Below are 19,960 nucleotides of genomic sequence, written 5' to 3'. Positions count from 1 at the left end.
TGTGACACTCCCTTGCCATCCATCTCCCTCCGCTCCAGCCTACATACTATTCAGGGCCCTATCTGTAGCTGCAGAGTACATTAAGACAAGGTGCTTACGACTCCTTCTTGACAGTTCTGTGCAAATATCTGCATATATGTTTAGCCTGAAGAAGATTACTAGTGACACCCTTCCAGATGATATCATGTTCAGCGTGAGCACTGAGCACTCCTATGCGGCTACTCATCCACATATACCGTACTATACTTTGAAGAAGCAAGTTGATCATCGCTCAATTGAAGGTATTCCGTAGACGACGAGATTGCCTTCTCAAAGAGTCCGTGCGCCATCTCCATACCCCACCTTTCTTCATGCACGTGGAACCCAGCGGTCAATGTGATAGATTCCCTCTTTCGAAACTACTTCAACAACTCGGAGGAATCATTTGCCTTGATTGCGTGTGGCCAACTCTCCACGGGCTGTCTCTACAAAAACCCATGCAGGGTTCGTCGACCACGTCTCAAGCGAGAACTCTGTAAATTCTACTGCAAGCTCAGTGTCGGTATCTGTGGTGCAATAGAAGATAACAAGCTCGCTCGATGAGCGTCGAGAGCTCGCAGAGATCGGGTGCGTTGATCTTATGTTCGTCCTCTGTCTTCATCTCGCATCGCAGGAGATCTTTTACATTTCTGGTATACAAGTCTCGTCGTGGTTGTCAGTGTAGCTGGCTCACGACGTCCTTCGTACTCTTGCTTACTCTGGTACAGTTGCGCGCCACGTCCTCTCTCTCTTCGATCTTTATACATTCGCTCGCCGCTTATTGGACAGAAAGACTAGCAGTTAGACTGTTACCGCTGTCGGAATGCCAGTGCCCCATATCTAACGAGGCTCTATTTCCCTCTCTCCTTTCGCCATCACATATAGTGTCTCTTTGTCACTACTCTCATTGACCAGAGCCCGCAATATCCCCTTGTCGTTCTTGAGAAGCGCACTCGGTGTGTCAAACTCAACCTGCACGAACGTTAGAATTCTCATTCAAGTCAATCAACAGAACTGAGCCTCACGATGCGGCCTGCGTCGAGGACCAACTAGATGGCATTTTGAATACTCGAATAACGGTAAGAATGAGGACGTGCTCACAATCTTGTCTGCGTCCATAATGGTCTGCAGACGATGTGCTATCGTGATCAACGTTACGTCGCCTCTGAGTTCATGGCGCAATGAAGATTGAATGACCGAATCTGTCTCGTAGTCTGCAGGTGTGTTAGTGAGGGAGGGGTCTTAATGATAGAAATAAACCATGAATCAGATACCTATTGCGGAGGTAGCTGGAAAGAGAGAAAATGGTCAATCAGTAAGATAACAAGAAACAATTGACACAGGAACAAACCTTCGTCGAGAATTAGCAGCTTGCTCCCACGCACAATGGCTCTTGCCAGTGCGAGAATCTGCCGTTGACCAACCGAAAGATTTCCCCCACCCGTCGAGATTTTGGTGTCCAAGGTAATGCGACCTTCGTCGTCATCGCTCTGGAGTGAAAAGAGCCCGGCAGCTCGCAAAGCTCCATTCAATGTTGCATCGTCATGTTCGGAGAACGGATCCAGGTTCTCCCTCAGTGTACCACTAAGAAGCTCAGGCTACACAGCGTTGCATTAGTGATGACGAGATCGCGAGGCCCTACGCTACTCACAACTTGGGGGATAATCGTGATGTTTGTGCGCAGGGAGTCAAGATTGACCGAATCGGTGCGAAGCCCATCATAATAGATGGCGCCATCGGTGAAGAGACAACGAAGAAGTGATAAGGTCAGTGAGCTCTGAAAGGGTCAAAAGATAGTCAGAAGTCTGTTCGTCATGGCATTTCGTGCCTGTCACCTTTCCGCTTCCGGTTCTCCCGACTAGGTAATCCGTCAGCATATCTGTATGTCAACGATGAATGCAATCCACTGACCAACACCGACACGTTCGCCTGATTTAATGTGGAATGATATATCGTGCAGAACGTTCGGCCCATCCTATACCCACGGTTAGCTTATAAGGATAAACAGGCACACAAATTTGACTCACTTGCGAATAACGAGCAGACAGATTTTCCACTTTGACATCCCCGCTAGCCGGCCAATAGGCTGGAGGAACTCCATCCTTCGTTGCCTTCGGCTCTTGTTCAATGTTAATGTATGCTTGGATCCGCTCCAAACTAGAGGGCTCGATCAGAAACGCACTTGGAAAGTGGACGATAGCATGCCATACCTGTTGCCGCTGACTTCAAACTCGTTCAAGCAACGTACCCACCACAGAATCATACCACTAAAGCCCACTGCCATTGTGAGGGAGAATCCAGTGTCTGAAGGAAGATTATCGCTATGTCCGGGTCCGTAGACCAACCACGCGCCGAGAGCTGCCGCGAATAAGCCACCGAGCGCATCAATCCGAACACAAACCCATCTGCAGATGACTCATGTCAGCTTCATGTCGACGAACTCACAACATCAACTAACCTGTTGAGATTGTAGAAGGTCCGGCCTGCTCTCGTGTAGCGATCAATGCGTCGATAAGATTCCTGCCGGAACGCAGCCTGAGCACCGTAGGCACGTATCGAAGCTGTGAATGCATATGAGACCGGATGAACATTGTGAGCTAGACATGAAATGCGTACTGAGACCAGCTATGGCAGCGCCGAAATGCCCCATCACCGGAGCCTTTGCGTTACTCATCTCTCGTTTGACAGATAGTTGTGCTCTCATGTAGATATGACCGCACCAGCCGCCCAACAATGACACCAAGATGCCAGGAACGACGAATACTGGTGTCAATACTACGACCGCAGCAAGCTTGATCAATAATGTGGCGGAAATTTCAATGACCCGAAGGAGATTGTTCACAACTGGTCCATCGACTGTAGATACGAATGTCAACAACGGACGGGTTATATGAATTATCAGACGCACTGGCACCGATGTCCTGAGTACAACGCGTGATGACTCGTGATGTGGGTGTCATGTCAAGCCATCGTAGGGTTGTTCTAAGCACGGACTCTATGAGCCTTCGATGAATGATTCTAGATGCTCGTACGGCGCCAAACACGTATACACTACTACCGATGGAATACACGCCGATAGCAAACAACAAGAGGAGAGAGTAAACGGACAGGTAGCTGATCGAACAACGGCAATCAGTATATGTCTTGAACAATATGGTGAGTTGAACCTACAAAGAGACGTGAACTTCTGATGGAGGGTATATTTCGTATTGCTGTGCCCAGTAGCCCAAGAACCACGTTTGAATGGAATTCGCCAGATCGCACAAAGTTATGCCGCCCAAGAACACGATCCAGAACAAGGTGGTGTGCGAGCCACCCAAACTCTTGAAGTACAGGCCCACTACCGTCACACACGATCAGTTACAAGCAAAGGTTCTTGACACTGCCGAACGTACTAGCTTCCCAACTGACGTGGCCTTCATGGATCTCTTCAGCAACAGTAAGTTTTCCGTCTGCCTTTTTGTTCGCGTTGTCTGGCTCCTCGGAGTCTATTTCAGTGTCGGCTTTCTCGATCGCGACAACTTCTTCGGAGACCTCTTTCGACAGCGCATTGTCATGTGCAAGTGCATCCAATACAGACCCACGGCTCGCTACCTTACCGTCGAGACCGAGGGAGACCACGTATTCCGCGATAGGACTCGCCATTGCGACATTGTGAGTCTACAATCCACCACATCCGTATTTTGACATTGATCGAAGGAGGGGGAGGACTCACGACCAGTAATACTGTTCGTCCACGGATGAGATCCCCCTTGAAGCATTTATCGACGATCCAGCGGGCAGTGTGTACGTCCAGAGCTGCAAGTACCTAGAAGCCAAGTTGGGAAGGAAGATAGCATGCAAGTAGTAAGAACCCACATCGTCTAGTAAAATTATTTCGGCAGAAGAGTATATTGCTCGGGCGAGAGTAACTCGAGCCTGGTGCGATTAACATATTCAGCCCCGCGCATACGCATGCGATGTGAGTTAAATACCTTTTGACCACCACTGACAATGAGAAGAAAGAAGAATAGATGAGCCGCCAGTTCGAAAATGAACTAGAGAGGACATGAACTAACCTTAACGTCAGTCCTTTTTCACCGACTTCGGTCTGGTCTCCGGCCTCGAAAAGTGTAAGATCCCGCTCGAGTCCACATTGGAAGACCACTGTCACGTATGTGAGCAGCTATCTGGCCCATTTAACAAAAAAAACGGACCTTTGCTGTATCGAACGGCGTCGTACGGTGCTCCAAATAGGATGTTGTCCTGACTTCGTTCAGGACTTGTGTCAATGGTGCGCACATACACCACTTACTCGGATAGTTTCATTCTGTACCCAAGACTCCTGGGCAGCGTACGCAACACCACCTTCACGAGGAAGACTGTACCATGATCCAGGACCAGAGGGCACGAAGTGCATCTCGCCTGATACGTTCATTGAGCGACTGCATCCTCTTGAAGAGTTATATGGCTTACCTAGCAAGGCCATCAGCAAAGATGTTTTTCCTGACCCAGTTGGGCCGATGATGACATTTATGCAAGCGCGCTTGAAAAGCAACTCCCCTTCGATGTTCAGGACGAACTTCCGTCTGGACGGAGTTACAGCACCGTCGTCTAAGCTATCGTTCGCCCATGTGAATGTAGCATCCTGGAATCCGATAACATCCCGATTCGAGTGTGCTTCGGTGAGGGATTTATTTGTCTTCCCCTCTGCATCTTCAGCGTAGGAATCCAAAAGCTCGGCCTAGAAAAACATGAGCGACAGCCATTGAATACTGATGGATGGATTACCTGGTGGAGAAATTCAGTAATCCGGTCAAGGGAAACCTTCGCTATGGACCACAATCATCAGAGTCTCTTGGTCCAACGTATGTGACGAGACTACGAGCCTTGCGTAAAACGCGGGATCATAAGAAATACTGAACGGAGTTGATCTCGCAGAATATCAAACACTGCAGACAAATGAGTATTGCGAATATGTTCGAATCTGTAGAGAAACGCACCAGATATTGAAGAGAAAACAGTTGAAGCTGAGTAGTATCATTGAGACAGTGCGAAAGCTTCTAGCGCGTATGACTTACGTGCCAAGATCTGCTTCATGATGATTGTCTGTCAAAATGTCAGAAAGGCCCCGCATTCAATGAGAGATAAATCCGCACATATGTAACATAAGTGACTATCATTGTAACAACAGGAATAATGACACTTTATTGCTGGTGGCGTCAGCATCGAACAAGAAACAAGCTATTGACGTGAGGTTTAGGCCTACTTCAACACGTTGTTCAACAAGTTCAGCAGCTGGCGACGCTGGACGAAGTTGAGTTCATCGTCTCGTTTCTCCGCTAACCTTTCGATAAGTTTATGTTCCCAGCCAAATACTTTGACCATGCGCAAGACGTTCATGGCTAAAGTCAACGCATCAAAGTTGTGGAACGGTGAGAAGATTCAACGATGTTTTATGCGTACTTTCTGTGACAGTTTGCACACGTGCATCGGTCTAAGAAGTTTGTCAGTTATTGGCTTCTATTCAAAGACTTTGAACTGATATACCCGCTTGATACCTTCCTCCTGCGCCCGTTTGATCAAATTGGAGATGAATCCTGGGAAGGGGAAGAGGATGACCATTGAGGCCAATCCGACAAAAGCACTGGAGATTGATTGAGTCTATCACGTCCATTTTGTTTTGGTAATGCAACCTACCTCCAACCAAGAATGGTATACAAGAAGACGACGCACAAGACGATCTGCAGAGGCAGATACAAAACTACGCACCAGATATCAGGTACAACAAATTCTTAAGATGTCGAAAGAACGTACTCAAGAGTAAGAAATCACACCCATCCGCAGTATTGTTCAAGTCTACCGAGGCTAGATTATTGATTTTCCCAACAAGGTTGTCCGCTCCCATGGTATCGTCCTTGATGAATTCAGCATTCTCGTCCCCAGTATGCTGCTTTCCTTTGCTGTTTTGGGACTTGACCTTGACAAAACTCGAGTTAGCTGTCTCGTCACCACTCCCCGATCTACTGTCCCCGCTGCTACTTTCCTCAAGTGACGCGTTATTGGGGGTGCTGACTGTGACTGTGGAATCCTTCAAAGCCCCCTCAAGCTTCACAGGAGATTTATCGGTCTCAGCCTTCATTCGTATTCGCAGAGCATGTTCGAATAGCAAATGGGTAAAGATACCTTCCGTGCGGATACGAATCCAGCCCTACCGAATAACTCAATCCAAAAGGACGTTTGAAGGATGAAGCAAACTTACTGAGAGGAAGACGTACCGCTGCATCACGATTGTGCCTATCATAGGTCCAAAAAAAAGACCAGAAATCCAAACCCATGGGCGAACGACAGCGCCTCGCCCATCGATTTCCAAAGACCTAACAGAACCCAAACTCAGCCAACGCTCGATAGATCGCAAAACCCAAAATCTTACTGCAAGAGTTTATAGATTGCTAGAGGCCCAAGTAATAAAGTGTTCGTCTACCAGAAGACTTAGCAAAGCACGGTGGATTTTAACTAGTCATACCAACCCTAATGACGAGCATGATCGCCAGACCGATGTATTCACGACCTAAACTCATTTAGTCAATCGGAAGACGAGTGAGCGCGGAGCAGCTCACGAAATACTATCATAAGTCCCCAGAACAAGTGGCGCTTCCGAGCTCCAGAGAATAGATCCAGATGCTGGAATGTTTCAGAATCCACAGGTGAATGATGCGGTTTTCTTATTGACACTCACCGGAAAGCTTCTCCGCACCAAGTATTTGGTATAATCATAGTCAGCTAGCGGGGGAAGTTGCTCAAATGAGAGATGAGGGACTCTGTAGGCTGAGAAGACGACTGGATCAAGGAAGTTGTAGAGCATCATTGACAATATAGACGCCGTTTGTTCAGGATTGGGATTATCATGAGGCTCCTGCGGATAAATCATAAGATCCGTCGCGCGATCAGGTTCGGGAATGATAACATGCCTGTGGGTCGTGAGGAATATATTGGCGAGGGACCGTCAAAGGGATGACGATAGCCACCAGTCCAAGGACAGCCAATTTGGCCCATAGCAATGATTCGTCGCGTAGATCGGGAGGCGTTTTTGTGAATGTCAATAATGGCCACAGGTCACGATATACGTATACCGCAAAAACAGTCCCCAGAATGACAACCAGATGCGTTGTTGCAGGACGAGCACGTTTTACCCCAGCCGTGACAGAGAGAAGAGCGAGGAAGGATGCATAGAGCTGGGCACAGTCGTGAGCTATTTTGATCATTTCATGCGGCATCGACTTACATATGTCGAACATTGGATAAGCTCAATCTGTTCATGCCTTGTGAACGAAAGAGCATCAGCACTTCGATGCTTTTCCTTGTGCCCTTTACCCCAAAGCTTGCTGAGCGAATCGGCGTTCGGGCCGTTCAAAAGACCTTCCTCGTCAAAGACGAAACTTGTTACGGACAGCCCCAGAAGGGTCATGATGGACAACAGCCTGACGAGCCTGAAGGAGAAAATAGTCCACCCCCCAAGTCGTTGCACATGCTCCTTGGTTTCGGAGAAGATACCCGCTTGTGTGTTTGTTCTTGTCGCCTCTACAAGCTCATTTTCAGAAGAGCGTAGGAGCTTCTTCAGTGGTCTGTACGATAAGATAGTTTGAAGGAGGAGTAGCGCTATCGATGCGACAACTATGTAGGCAGGAATGGCGAGAGGATGGAGCCAGACGCTATTGCCGGGCAACGTCAGTCAAGGGGCCGCATGAACTCAACACCACCGAGCTCACACATGATTCTTGAGCTGAGTGGGTTGAGTGGAAGGTTGGGTACCTGTATCCAGTATGAATTGGGATTCCATGACCACGGAACGGTGTGGAAGCTTCAGGGAACCGGTGGCTGCTGTCTCTAGATACTGTTCTCTAACTAAGAAATCTGTAGAGTCAACTTAACCTGAACCAACGAGTCTAGGAACTGTGTCGTCAATAGTGTCGATACAACAGAACAACTGTCTTATGTTGAGGTCAGTACTAAAGACCTCAAATTGACCAACGCATGGCCCGACCTGCGAGGGCGCTTGCAATGCGGGCCGGGAATTGCCGCGCAGCTTTTGAGCCGAAAGCAACCAAGCCAAGTTGTATTCTACATCGTATGAAAAAGATCATTGCAATACAACTTACACGCAAGACGAGGAATAAACAGTGAAAATAAGATATGTGAGGTCTAGAATTCGTAGGTGCTGTCTTTTACCTTCCTGTTATCTGCCACAACCACCTGCAATCCATCATGCGCAGGGCGAAGCCATATCGACTTCCCCTTGTCCAACAAGCTGATACCTCTCCGTTCAACGGAAGACAAATTCGCATTCTGTACTTCTTTACCTCCCACGGCCTCTCCAATTGTGACGTACTCGTCATGAGAGACTTCATGGCCAAAACCAGTAAGATAGGTGCGTTGTGCGCCAAGTCGGCGAGCAATGTTGGTAGCGTCCTTGATCCCAAGATGTGATGTGTGCGGATGCAGTCGCAGACAGTCAAGCACAACGACGGCGTAGGGATGCCGTATAGCAGAATCGCTCTGACCGTTAACGAGGGGTTCCTCTAAAAGCGCCCAAGAATCATCGGGAATATGCGAGACGTCGGAGAGATATACTGCGATATCATTTATCTTGAATCCAAAACAAATGTAAGGATGGATCTTGGGAAGTAGTGTGGCGTTTTGATCGGGCGAGTGACGTGTGGGTGACGACGCTCCAGAGGTAGTCGTAGGGGTGGATGGCATGGTGGCGACTGGTGTAGGCACAAAGCCTGGAGGAGGCGCCACAGAGAATAAGCGACCATGATGCACTTCAAGTATTCAATAGAAAGTTCTTGTGAGAAATGGGATTTTAAAACGATCCTTGGCCAGGCTCACCGGCAAAAGGAGTGATCTCTATGCCTGTATCTTCAATTTCGAATGGAACCTTGTCTTCGATGATATGCCACTTGAACTCCGGTACCTAAAAATTGAATTAAGCAGTTTGAAAGCAATTCGAATATTAGGATACAACAGGTTCACTTACGTCTCCGCCGCCAGATGCGAACTCCTTCGCCACCATGTAAGGAAAAGACCTTTGGACCTCGGTGAACGTAGCCTTTGAAACGTAAACATCGATGTGCGGCTGTATCACTCCGTTCAAGGTCCACGCTGGTGTATTGTGTATCGGCTTAGTACGCGCACATGAGGTATAAATAAAGTTTGGTACCTCGTAGGTCATCCAACCCATTCATAGCTAAGATTGGTCAGTAGATGCACGGAAGTTGAGAAGAAGTCCATTACTGACCGTCAGCATGTGCATGTGTGATGAGAACGGCGTCTATTCTTCGCAGGCCATACTTCGGAAACCATTCGAGAGCGGCAGCCTGGAAGTTCTTGCCGACATCTATAACGATCATCCTGAGCACGAGACCATTCAGTCATCGAGCCAAAACACCATACTCCGAATCAGACACGCACCGCTGCTTCCCATCTTTCCCATTGATTCGCAGAGCGGCCGAGGTATTCCTCCTGATGTTCTTCTTCCCTTCTGGAGTGAGCGTCGAAAGACACGTCCGGCACGGACGATCGTCGGGTCCTGCAGTCAAGCATTCTATATGTGGCAGGCTCGACGAAGTGCCCGTTCCGAGAAAGATGACCTCCAAATTAGCTGAATGCATTCGATCCTGAGAGGTACGTCGTTCAGGCATCAGTCGGTACGGTGGGTCTGGTTCAAGTGGGGGGAGTGGGATGAAGTAGGATGATGAAGTCAAGATCAGATGTAGAAGATAAAGGGTGGCCAAGCATCAGCGTCAATGTGAGACGACCGCCAGTTTTTTAATTGAAGATGACCATGGCCACACGTGTGATTTGTTTGTGGTGCAGGATCAGTTCTGCGTATCACTGGGACTGTCATGCTGTCACCCTGTCGCTTTGAATGGAACAGACGTATAGTCCCTGAGTAGTCCCTAGTAGTCCCTGCCGGTGTTCTCATAAGGCACCAAGGCTACGTACAATCTTTCGATTCTATGCCAAATGTGGACAAGATCGCCTCGGAGACGTGGGAACAGTGGCCGTCATCCGTGGGTTCTTCCTCGACACTGTTTATCCTCAACCACCGACATTCATATCAATCATTCATCTTATTGACATCATGCAAATTTCGCCGCATATCTGACCTCGCGGGTAGCACGTCGCCGGGATTATCACTTCCAGGTTCACTCTGATACGAGTAAAATACAGCTTCAAAAATACAAACTATTCGGAAATCGTGTACTCATTTTGTGAAAACTGAATATGAGCATGTCAGTACCCGAATATAGCTGTGCATCGAATGGGAGTTCACTGACTCGAAACAACATCTTCGTCTTGTACCAGATGATTGAGACCGACCTTCTGTGCGTGCGGTGAGAATTTCGATGATTTCCCCTGTGAAAAGTCATCAACCATCTCTACATAGACACTGGAACCTTATTTCTCACCCTATAGACTACATCAGCGTGGGATCAAAGATCTCGGAAATGTATTAGACCTACCAGACCAATGCGTAACGAAAGTTGGCTACCAGAGATCTGTGGACACCATTACATACATCCTCGATGGTGGAGCCTCTCCGCATGCAAATCGGATCAGCCAAGTCGGGATGAGCGCCTCGCTTCTTCGTATATACTTTCACCAGGCCAAGGTCGTCCCATATGCGGTCGATGAGATAGTTCAAGCTGTATGTGGTCAGTCTACGTCCGATGAGTTAGGGGCAACCGCGCGCTCACTTCAAGTCCATCTCACAGCTGATCACGACGGTGTGGTCATCATGGGCCAGCTGGTCCATCCGTTCCAAGCTGATTGCGTCTATCTTGTTGTACACGTCTGTCCACAAGACGTGAGATCCGACCACAAAAGCTAGCATTGGAAAGCCTTACAGAGACAAGGAATATATTTTCTTGTTCCTTATTGTGCTGCAATCAGGCCATTGGTACATGAAGGTGATATATAAACCATACGTACCTATCAACACATCGATGAATTCATCAGTTGTTATCTGCTCAAAGTCGGTGAGCCCAGATGCTAGTCGATATTTTTGAGAACCGTACATCTTCCCTGATCATTACGTCGCAATTATGCAGTTTGTCTGACACGTATCCTGAATGAGATACAGGGCATCGTGTGGAATAGTAAATGACTGACAGCTTTGCAAGATGAGGCGAATGGTTCTCTCATCTGTCTTCGTCAACTTGACTGTGGCTGTGAACTGATCTATCACGCTGAGAAAGCGGTGGCGACAGCGACAGCAGAGACCAACTTACCGTAATCTAGAGAATGATGAGATATTGGATCATACATATTAACCACAAACTTACCCCTCCTGTTGTTCTTCGCTTGAAGACGACGTCAGGTCTCCTTTTGTTTAGTCGAATCCCAACAGAATCCAGCTCAATTTCCAGAAGTCGCCGCTGCTCCTCGGATTTTGTGGCGTCGAGCATAATCACGATCAAGTCAGCTGTCTTTGCGGTGGACACAACCTGACGTCCACGTCCGCGACCCTGACTAGCGCCTTCAACGATACCTGGAAGATCAAGCAGTTGAATCCGGGCGCCCTGATACTCAATGACACCGGGAATAGCCTGATACGAAGTCTAGTATACATGTCTTGAAATTAACCGCATGCAACGCACTGTCAACGTTGTGAATTCATAAGCTGCCGTTTCGGACGCCGTGTGGGTGACCTTGCTCAAGAGGGTAGACTAAAAAGGCTTGTGAGTTCCCAAACCACTCTAGGACGGCGCATGCGTTACTTTTCCGACGGAGGGGAAACCAATCAATGCAACTCTAGCATCTCCGGATTTCTGTACGTCAAAGCCAGTGCCTCCGCCACCTGATTTCGCCGCAGGTTCGAGGAGCTGGGCACGATAACGAGCGAGTTTGGCCTTCAAGAGGCCCAAATGATATTCCGTCGCCTACATGACCACATCCGTATTGACGTTCTGGGTTTCTGTGGAGTGGGAATATAATCACCTTGTTTTTTTGAGCTGAAAAGACGGTAAGATCTATAGAGGACCAGCATTTCGGCGGTAGACTCACTCCTTGCCATCTCCTCTGCAACACCATCAGCGTGAGGGTCTGAGGACATCAGCAATGAGGAGACTCACCCTCTATCTCCTTGATCTATCATGAATCGAGGTGAGCGCGCGCGCGGCGCAGAGAATACACAGCCAGCCTGAGAACGCACCTTCTCTACGACACCCATGTTGGAAAGCCGCTAATCTCCGGTGCGGTCGACGGTGGGCAGTTTGTGCAGAGAGACCTGATGAAAACCGAGTGGGGACGGTCACGGAGACTGGAAGTGGTTGAGGCCAGTTTGAGGCCAGAAGCCACGAATGGCAAGAGGACTGCCCGAACGCGCTCGTCAACACTACTACATAACCTAATACTAGTACCAACAATCTATTTGTATCATTGTGCGCCCTTTCTCGCTCGCCTCCTTGTACGGTCACCGTGTTTGCGTCGTGCTGTTCATCATACAGCGGGATGCCACGCCATACACCGACCTTACATCCTCACGCAGAGACAGGCGATGTCAATGAACCCGAAGCTGACAGGCCCATTCGGCCGCTCCCTTTCACAGCAAACTCTTCTTCAGGTAATGCCATTCCCAATCGCCTCAAAACTCGCCACAAGAACACATACTCCCCTGCCACCGGCGCGATCGGTGCTCCTACCGCTAATCCGTTTTCTACGTCCAATGTGCCCCAATACACCGCGAAGTACCATGACATCTACTCCCAATTCCTGCAGCGGTATAGATCTGGGCCCGAAGAGGATCCTAGGAATGATCCTGACAGCCACTACTTTCACAGAGGCCTTGGTCAGTTAGTCGATGCAGGAGGGGAGAGCGACGAGGAGGAGTTGGGCCGTCCTCTGTCCGGTGTTGCAGATGTCCACGATAAGTTCTCGTCTCTCATGCTCGACTCTGACCCTATCGAGCCCGAAACCGCCGAAGATTTGGAGCGTTTAGAGTGGCAGACGATGCTTGCTTCTGTGCTCGATGGTGATGTCCTCAAGTCTGAGAAAACACGCATAGCAGTGGCACTCGCATCATCCGACCAGGAGTCCAATAATTTCCATACAAATATTTGGATCGAAATGCGCGCTAAAGTCAGCGGAAGGTCGGAGGAAGAGGAGAGGAAGAAGTTGGAAGAACGTCGCCTGAGGACGGTCGACCATGTCATCCATGAGGTACTAACATTCCATACGAAGGACATATTTTCCTCCCCAGACCCAGGCACAGCAGCTTTGCAGCAGGTCAATGAGGTCATTCGTCACCTGGATGTCGTCCACTCTCTTTATCCAAATCTGAAGGCTTTTCAGCTTGATAAACCCGTTGTCGCAGATAGCGAGTTTCAAGCCTTGCGAGATGCACTCATCACTTGGTCTACGGTTTTCACGTCCCTGCGTTCACAAATCAATATTTTGCAGAGATGGACCGGCAGTGATACGTTGGATGTCACCGCCCCTGGCACCGGACCAAATCAGGACTCTGAGACACAGGCTGATGGGTCTTCGATGGCGGATGGGTCTACCTTTCTGGAACGTCTCCTGAAGGAAGAATCCATTCAGATGACTTTTGCCAAGGGCTTCATGACCACTGTTCATTCTCTCATTGGCACTGCTCGCGATGCTCAAGTAAATCTTGCCGCACAGTTCAAGAAACTGGGTCTTCCGACGTTCGAACGCGAACTCATCCCTCTCATCTCATTCCCGACACAACTCGCGCAGGCTAGTCTCCGCGTTCGTTTAGAATATGCTCAGAAGCTCAAGGATCCAGAAGTCATCATCATCGACCAGATGACCGATGATTTGAAGCTCAATATCGGAATCGCATGTACATTAAAGCGACAGTACGTGGCATTTCTGTCGCCGGACCCTGGCGGAAATTGGGCCTTGCCTCCGTGCATCAGCAAGGACTACGATACCTCAGTTCTTGAAGCTTTGTCATTTTTATTCCGGCTAGTGCACTGGAAGCTAAAGAGTGGTGCCAGAGATATCTACTTCAAGGAAACAGATGTTCTTGAAGCACAGTGGGCCACTTTCAATGACGTCGCCTTGACCTCTGCCGGTGGAGCTTCTATGGTTGCAGAACAACTCTGGTAGGTGCAGCACATCTTTATCCTTTGTCAAAACATGTTTGACAATATGTAGTGCGCTAACAAACAAACTCATGGTTCGTGTTACCAACTTCTTCGACACGCAATTGAAGGTCCCGACGGCGGAACATACGGAGTCACGCTCATCCACTAGTGGCAGGAAGGGTCCTGCGCCATTGAATGGCTCAAAAAACGGCATGACCGATGAGCAGATGGTCAGCTGGTATGGGAAGATTCTTGACAGTGTCCGGCTACGATACCGAAAGCTACAACGATTTGTTCGGTGGGTGCATCATAACACATGGCGTGTCAATATGACTTTGACGAAGGAACGAGTAGGGTCCTCAATCAAAGATTCAGCAACTCGGCTGAGTACACCCTGGAAGGTGTCCCGATCGATGCTTTCATATCGCACCTTGTCGAAACCGACCATTTTTTGGTATACACGCAAACATTTGAAGAGGAAGGCACATATATCGTGGCGTCACACACCCTGCGCGACCATCCCGACTATATTCGTCGAATTCTATTGGAGGCATTTCATGTCACCGAACTCTTAGAGGACGATGGCAAGAAAGTAGTGGAAATCTACGACCTCGACGCAGACTATCCTGACGAAGCAGGGTACCTCCTCGTGCTATCACCTCGAGATCGTTTCCTCTGGAATGGCCTCGTTCTCATGTTGGAGATTCCAAAGATCGAGCTGGACCTGCGGGATAACCGCGTGCGTCTTATCGCTGACGGAACGCAGCACCGATTGCTTTTGGCAAAGCAGGAGTTCACCGAGCTCTTCATTTCGGTGGATGAAGATGGACAACCTGTTGAGACAGGTCTCAAGCCTTTGACATGTCTCACCGACCAACAAGCCCACCTCCCTGCCGTGAACAGAGAACTACGGAAGATTGGGCGCGCGACCAATCGCTTAGCAGAATCCATCGTCGAGTCCGTGCACAGTGTGCGGGTAGCCCTTCGCGACGCAATCAAGCGGCAGGATTTGTTGGAGAATTGGTATCTATTTGCATCGGAACATGGCCAGCACGTACATAAATGGATGGACCGTTCTACGCTTGTCAAGTTCAACCGAATGCTGATCAAGCTCGCCATCTCCTGGGTGTCCTTCATCTGCGACGACTGCGACCCCAACGATCGCAAGACGTTCAAATGGGCCGTGAATGCTTTAGAATTCGCTCTCCAGCGCACGCGGCGTGACAGCATCCTTCAGCTGCCTGACGACCAGTTTGAGATGCTACGGCAGAAGGTCGCGACTTGTATGACCCTTCTCATCAGTCACTTCGATATCTTAGGCGCACGCTCCAGTGAGGCCTCGAGGGATCGGGAGCTTTGGTTGCGACAACCAGCAGAGGACTCGCTCGATGCTGATGACGAGCTGCTGCGCTCGGCTACCTATCCGTCGCTCAGAGGCCGAGCAGATCATGTTGTGTCATCTCAAGGTTATATAGATCCATCCATCATCAAGTTCTGGGAGCGAACCACGAGAGCTATCGAAAACTTGGATAACCAACGAGCTGCTATCACGACTGAGCAGCGCCTTGCAGGTCGTGTCCTTGATGACGAAAAATTGGGGGATCGCACATTGGTTTTCCTCGCCTCGTTCAGCTCCAATATATCAATACGATGGCAGCAAGGCAGATTTATTGGCGCAGGCGCCTTCGGTTCTGTATATCTTGCTGTCAACCTGGACTCCGGGTCCCTAATGGCCGTCAAGGAGATAAAATTCCAGGAGATGTCGGGCCTCCCGAACTTGTATACGCAGATTCGCGACGAACTGCGGGTTATGGAGATGTTGCATCATCCGAACATCGTCGAGTATTATGGAATCGAGGTGCACAGGGATAAGGTCTACATTTTCGAAGAATACTGCCAGGGCGGCAGTCTGGCAGCCCTGTTGGAATACGGACGGATAGAGGATGAGGGCATTATCCAAGTGTATACCATGCAAATGCTCGAGGGCCTGGCATACCTGCACTCCAAGGGAATTGTCCATCGCGATATCAAGCCTGACAGTGAGTGTTCATCAGTGCAAAATTGGATGTGAGAACTAACAGGTCTTGAGACATCCTTCTGGATCACCTCGGAGTGATCAAATTCGTCGACTTTGGTGCGGCCAAGATACTCGCGAAGAACCAGAGGTCGATGCAGCGCTCTCGTCGCTCGGCCGAAGGAGCTTTGGGTGGTGGTCTGGGAATGAACAGCCTTACTGGCACGCCCATGTACATGTCGCCTGAAGTCATCAAGAATGACAAACGTGGCCGTCACGGTGCTATGGACATTTGGTCCCTGGGCTGCGTTATTCTTGAGTTTGCGACAGGAAAGAAACCGTGGAGCAATCTTGACAATGAATGGTAAGCGCTTTGCGCTCGTGTCATCCATGATCGCTGGCTGAATCGTGACTTTGAGGGCAATTATGTTTCACATCGGCGTCGCTACACAGCACCCTCCGTTGCCAGAACCTGGCCAGCTGAGCGAACTCGGCATCGATTTCATTCGACAATGCCTCACGGTGGACCCGATCCAGCGACCTTCAGCGACAGAGCTAATGTATCACCCGTGGATGCTCGAGTTCCGGGAAGCCCTGCTTCATTACGAGGAAGCCGAGATGGCCACCAACCCACCCGCAGAAATGCCGTCCGAGGAAGTCTTTGAATCGGCCTCAGTCGCTCGTCAGGCCGCCATCATCCAGGAGAAAGAGGTCGAAGCAATCATGGTCATGTCCCCAAGCATGTCGCCTGTCGAGACTCCGATATCGAGAGATCCCCCCTTGCTCGAAACCCATGATACCTTACAAACGCCATCATGAACTCCCCCACACCTTTTATGTAGCCTAGTCCATCGTCCTCCACTCGCCGACCTGTAAGCCTCAAACGATTCCCTTTTGCCCAATTATCTTTATTCACGTACACGCGGTTTATGCTCGAGACTCGGGACGGAACAGTTGACATTATTTTTCATGCTCGATAACATCTAGAATCACAATGAACATGTAAAAAAACCGACAGAATAAAGCAAATGATACATTTCGGGGTAACAACAATCGAGACCACCCCGTGGTCTCGGACAACAGCTTCGAAAAAGAGAATAGTTCGGGCTACTCAATAACCCAGCGCGACCGTCCGCTTATTGACTCGTTTCCCCGAGACGCATTGCTCATCATCCTCGTAAGACCGTCTCCGCACGCCGATGGCTCGATGGTCGTCACGCTTGAAATACTGTGTTCGCTTCCGCTGCTCCCGTGGCGCACGAGCAGTCGGCGAGATGTAGGGCTGCCCGAGTATGCTGAAGGGGCAACGGAGCTAGGCAGTGAGCTGAAATGCGCCACGGGAGGGCTCTGGACTGGGCTCGTCTGGACGGGAGACTCGAAAGGCTGTGCTTGTGCATTGAAGAACCGGGGACCCATCTGGCGTGGGGCGAAGCGCATTTGACTGGGAGGCGGGACTTCAGTCCCAGATCCGAAGGCCGCGGAGAACGTCGGGACCGGGCGGTCGTTGGACGGAAAATCAACCTTCTCAGGGTCCTGGTCAAGTTGGCCAGGAACGACCGGCACAAAGTCGTCGCCAGGGAGCGGCTCCTGTGCGTTCACTACGAAGAGATGACGTCAGAATGATAGGAGATATCTCCGTAGCGGGATCAAATCGCACGTACGGTAGTGTGTAAGGCCGTGGCCAAAGTTGAACCAGCATACGACGCCGAGGATAAAGGTAAGGAGCGTCAATGTGATTGAGAGCACGATGATGACGCTGAAGAACCGCCACTGAACAAAAGTCCACCGAAAGGTAAGGGAGTCAAACATAGCGCCCCATCCGATGACAAGGACACCGGACAAGACGAGGAACACCGCCATCGGAATCTTGAGTTCTCTTCGAACTGCAAACCAACCCTAAAACAAGTGTCAGTAACAGACTGATGAATCAATACGGTAAAACTCACTGTTACAAGCCACGGAGCCAGGAGCTACGATTTGGAATGGACAGTGTCAAAAGTTGAACCATCCCACAATAGGCGCAGACATACTATGATGACAACGATACTCAAGGCCATGTACAGAGTGCCCTCAGTTGATAGGTGGGCAAAAGTGCCATTGCAAATTTGGTCGAGCCAGATACCTATCGACGCAACGACGAAGAACAGTGACAGCTGAATGGCGATAGAAAGCGTCAGAATGAGCTTGTAGATGCGATTGATGTTCAAAGAAGCCCCGATGCGCTTGAAAGTCTGCCAGCCGAATAACTGCAAATGACAGGTCAGCTTGGGCTACGAAAAAAAAAACTTGAATAGGAGAGACCTTAATCAATCTCCACGACAGGAATGCAGACACAAACAGAGCAACCGTGTTCAGTACCAGGCTGGGGATCTCTGCGTTTGCGCGGTCTTTCCAGTAGGAAGGCAAAAGGTTGATTTGGCAGGCACCGTTGGTTGCGATACGACGAAAGTCGTTGTGGAAGGCTGAGGTTGACCAGATCTGGAACCCTGCCCATGCCGTCGCGGACATGTGAGTGACGAGAGATGCGATGCTGCAAAAACGGAGGATCATCAATACTCCGAAAGAGTGCTCGCCTTGATGCACTTACATGTGAGGAATCGATTCGTTCAACAGCTGTGGACTTCTGTGAGGGGCAAGTCTCTTCACATTTGTGCAAAACGACACTTACTGCGGCAATAGACATTCCCAGAACCCAAAACTGGAACGCAATGAAAGTGATATCTTCGCGCTTCGTGTTGTGCAAACTGAGCACTTTGTCAAAAATGGACCAACGATGCGGTCTGAAGATGGCATGACTTACAGCTGCACTGGCCAGTTCAATGCGACCACGCATTTTTGATCCAAGACAGTTTCAGTATTGAAACCGAAGCCATTGAGAGCCACCTTCTTTTGTCCGTCCACATCGATGACCAGAATCGAGTTCCCCATCATCCCGCGTTTCTGCAACGCCTCGCGGGGTAGGTACCGCCTACGGTGGGCGAGATCATCGTCGTCATCATCGTCGTCGTCTGAAGAGGTAGCCGTGGCCGTCGGTTTTTGGACCACGATCTTTGTCACAGTGACCCTCGCCGCAGGTGTGCTCGAAGTAGCGCTGGACGCGATCCTGACCACCGGAGTGCTAGAAGCAGATGCCGAAATTGCAGATCTTACGGTAGTGCTGGATATCCCACTCGAAGGGAATGTGTCCAACGTTTTGAACGAGAAGGTCGTGTTGAACGTAGTAGTGAATGACGGCGCAGCTGACACCGACGAGGAGAGGGCAGAAGAGGAAGAGGAAGAGGAGCCATAGCTGTTCGAAGACGAATTGCCAGTTTGAACGGCACCCTGGGCGTTCGAGGATTGCACGCTTGTACCATTCCAGACGACTTGACATGAAGCCGCGCTGATCTTGTGTGGGACGTGGTCACAATATCTGAGAGTGTCCCCGACCACTTGAAAGAAGCCAGGAACCTGAGCGCCGCCTCCACGGACGATGCTATGAAGAAAGTCTGCGGCGCGCGCGTTTATGGCGAAAGCTTGCGTCTGGAACACGAGCTGGAGAATACAGTGCAAGAGCGAGAATACAAAATAAATGGTCGTGATACGGGAAACGGTCAGCCTGTCCCACTAATATAGGTTGAACGATCAGCTCTCAGTAGTGACACTTGCCCGAGCGACCTTGCGTGATGCAGATGCGAAGGCCGCACCGAACAGGGTTGACTGGGCGGAAGGCCGCTCGGACAGCTGGAAGGGAAATGACGCACGAGAAGTTTGGCCTTGGCCGGGAGAGGGACATAGTTCCAGATCTGCTTCACACGCATTGGAAGAAGAGTCTGCAATGCAACGGTCG

General features: G+C 49.8%; 5 protein-coding genes across 5 annotated transcripts; 1 reads left to right on the top strand and 4 right to left on the bottom strand.

The window, feature by feature from the left end:
- Window positions 1-858: 858 nt before the first annotated feature.
- HETIRDRAFT_167188 (ABC transporter) lies at window positions 859-7,837 on the bottom strand (the record flags this gene model as incomplete). Its single annotated transcript, XM_009543206.1, has 39 exons — window positions 859-990; window positions 1,044-1,067; window positions 1,120-1,232; window positions 1,293-1,307; window positions 1,370-1,616; window positions 1,670-1,795; window positions 1,854-1,876; window positions 1,930-1,993; window positions 2,046-2,175; window positions 2,229-2,423; window positions 2,477-2,579; window positions 2,635-2,874; window positions 2,927-3,132; window positions 3,190-3,358; window positions 3,414-3,678; window positions 3,734-3,826; window positions 3,877-3,936; window positions 3,993-4,005; window positions 4,077-4,164; window positions 4,215-4,263; window positions 4,313-4,422; window positions 4,474-4,741; window positions 4,789-4,829; window positions 5,001-5,027; window positions 5,079-5,106; window positions 5,157-5,202; window positions 5,267-5,402; window positions 5,464-5,494; window positions 5,548-5,644; window positions 5,698-5,761; window positions 5,815-6,208; window positions 6,260-6,374; window positions 6,431-6,477; window positions 6,528-6,568; window positions 6,618-6,681; window positions 6,737-6,913; window positions 7,026-7,232; window positions 7,283-7,709; window positions 7,767-7,837. 39 exons carry the CDS (start codon window positions 7,835-7,837, stop codon window positions 859-861), a joined length of 4,746 nt encoding a protein of 1,581 aa, XP_009541501.1.
- Window positions 7,838-8,199: 362 nt separating this feature from the next.
- HETIRDRAFT_306066 (uncharacterized protein) lies at window positions 8,200-9,671 on the bottom strand (the record flags this gene model as incomplete). Its single annotated transcript, XM_009543205.1, has 6 exons — window positions 8,200-8,726; window positions 8,890-8,974; window positions 9,023-9,162; window positions 9,221-9,247; window positions 9,299-9,411; window positions 9,472-9,671. 6 exons carry the CDS (start codon window positions 9,669-9,671, stop codon window positions 8,200-8,202), a joined length of 1,092 nt encoding a protein of 363 aa, XP_009541500.1.
- Window positions 9,672-10,188: 517 nt separating this feature from the next.
- HETIRDRAFT_438028 (uncharacterized protein) lies at window positions 10,189-12,336 on the bottom strand. Its single transcript, XM_009543204.1, has 16 exons — window positions 12,218-12,336; window positions 12,138-12,153; window positions 12,070-12,084; window positions 12,004-12,017; window positions 11,784-11,945; window positions 11,664-11,732; window positions 11,349-11,612; window positions 11,295-11,300; window positions 11,176-11,239; window positions 11,082-11,119; window positions 10,996-11,029; window positions 10,911-10,937; window positions 10,761-10,857; window positions 10,527-10,709; window positions 10,341-10,420; window positions 10,189-10,281 (listed from the first exon to the last, which is right to left on the bottom strand). The coding sequence occupies exons 1-16, from the start codon at window positions 12,233-12,235 to the stop codon at window positions 10,268-10,270; spliced, it is 1,101 nt and encodes a 366-aa protein (XP_009541499.1). The 5' UTR covers window positions 12,236-12,336; the 3' UTR covers window positions 10,189-10,267.
- Window positions 12,337-12,516: 180 nt separating this feature from the next.
- Window positions 12,517-16,950, top strand: HETIRDRAFT_167185 (MAPKKK-like protein; the record flags this gene model as incomplete). The annotated part of the gene is made up of 5 exons (XM_009543203.1): window positions 12,517-14,135; window positions 14,188-14,415; window positions 14,472-16,156; window positions 16,207-16,495; window positions 16,551-16,950. The coding sequence occupies 5 exons, from the start codon at window positions 12,517-12,519 to the stop codon at window positions 16,948-16,950; spliced, it is 4,221 nt and encodes a 1,406-aa protein (XP_009541498.1).
- A 288-nt stretch (window positions 16,951-17,238) lies between these two features.
- On the bottom strand, window positions 17,239-19,931 carry HETIRDRAFT_308393 (uncharacterized protein; the record flags this gene model as incomplete). Its single annotated transcript, XM_009543202.1, has 9 exons — window positions 17,239-17,729; window positions 17,793-18,027; window positions 18,078-18,101; window positions 18,162-18,377; window positions 18,433-18,661; window positions 18,719-18,744; window positions 18,800-18,875; window positions 18,932-19,737; window positions 19,875-19,931. The coding sequence occupies 9 exons, from the start codon at window positions 19,929-19,931 to the stop codon at window positions 17,239-17,241; spliced, it is 2,160 nt and encodes a 719-aa protein (XP_009541497.1).
- Window positions 19,932-19,960: the final 29 nt, after the last annotated feature.

Source organism: Heterobasidion irregulare, assembly GCF_000320585.1.
Source record: "Heterobasidion irregulare TC 32-1 unplaced genomic scaffold scaffold_01, whole genome shotgun sequence".
Taxonomy (NCBI): domain Eukaryota; kingdom Fungi; phylum Basidiomycota; class Agaricomycetes; order Russulales; family Bondarzewiaceae; genus Heterobasidion; species Heterobasidion irregulare.
Note: the sequence above shows the minus strand (reverse complement) of the source record. Positions and strands in the feature narration are given on the sequence as shown.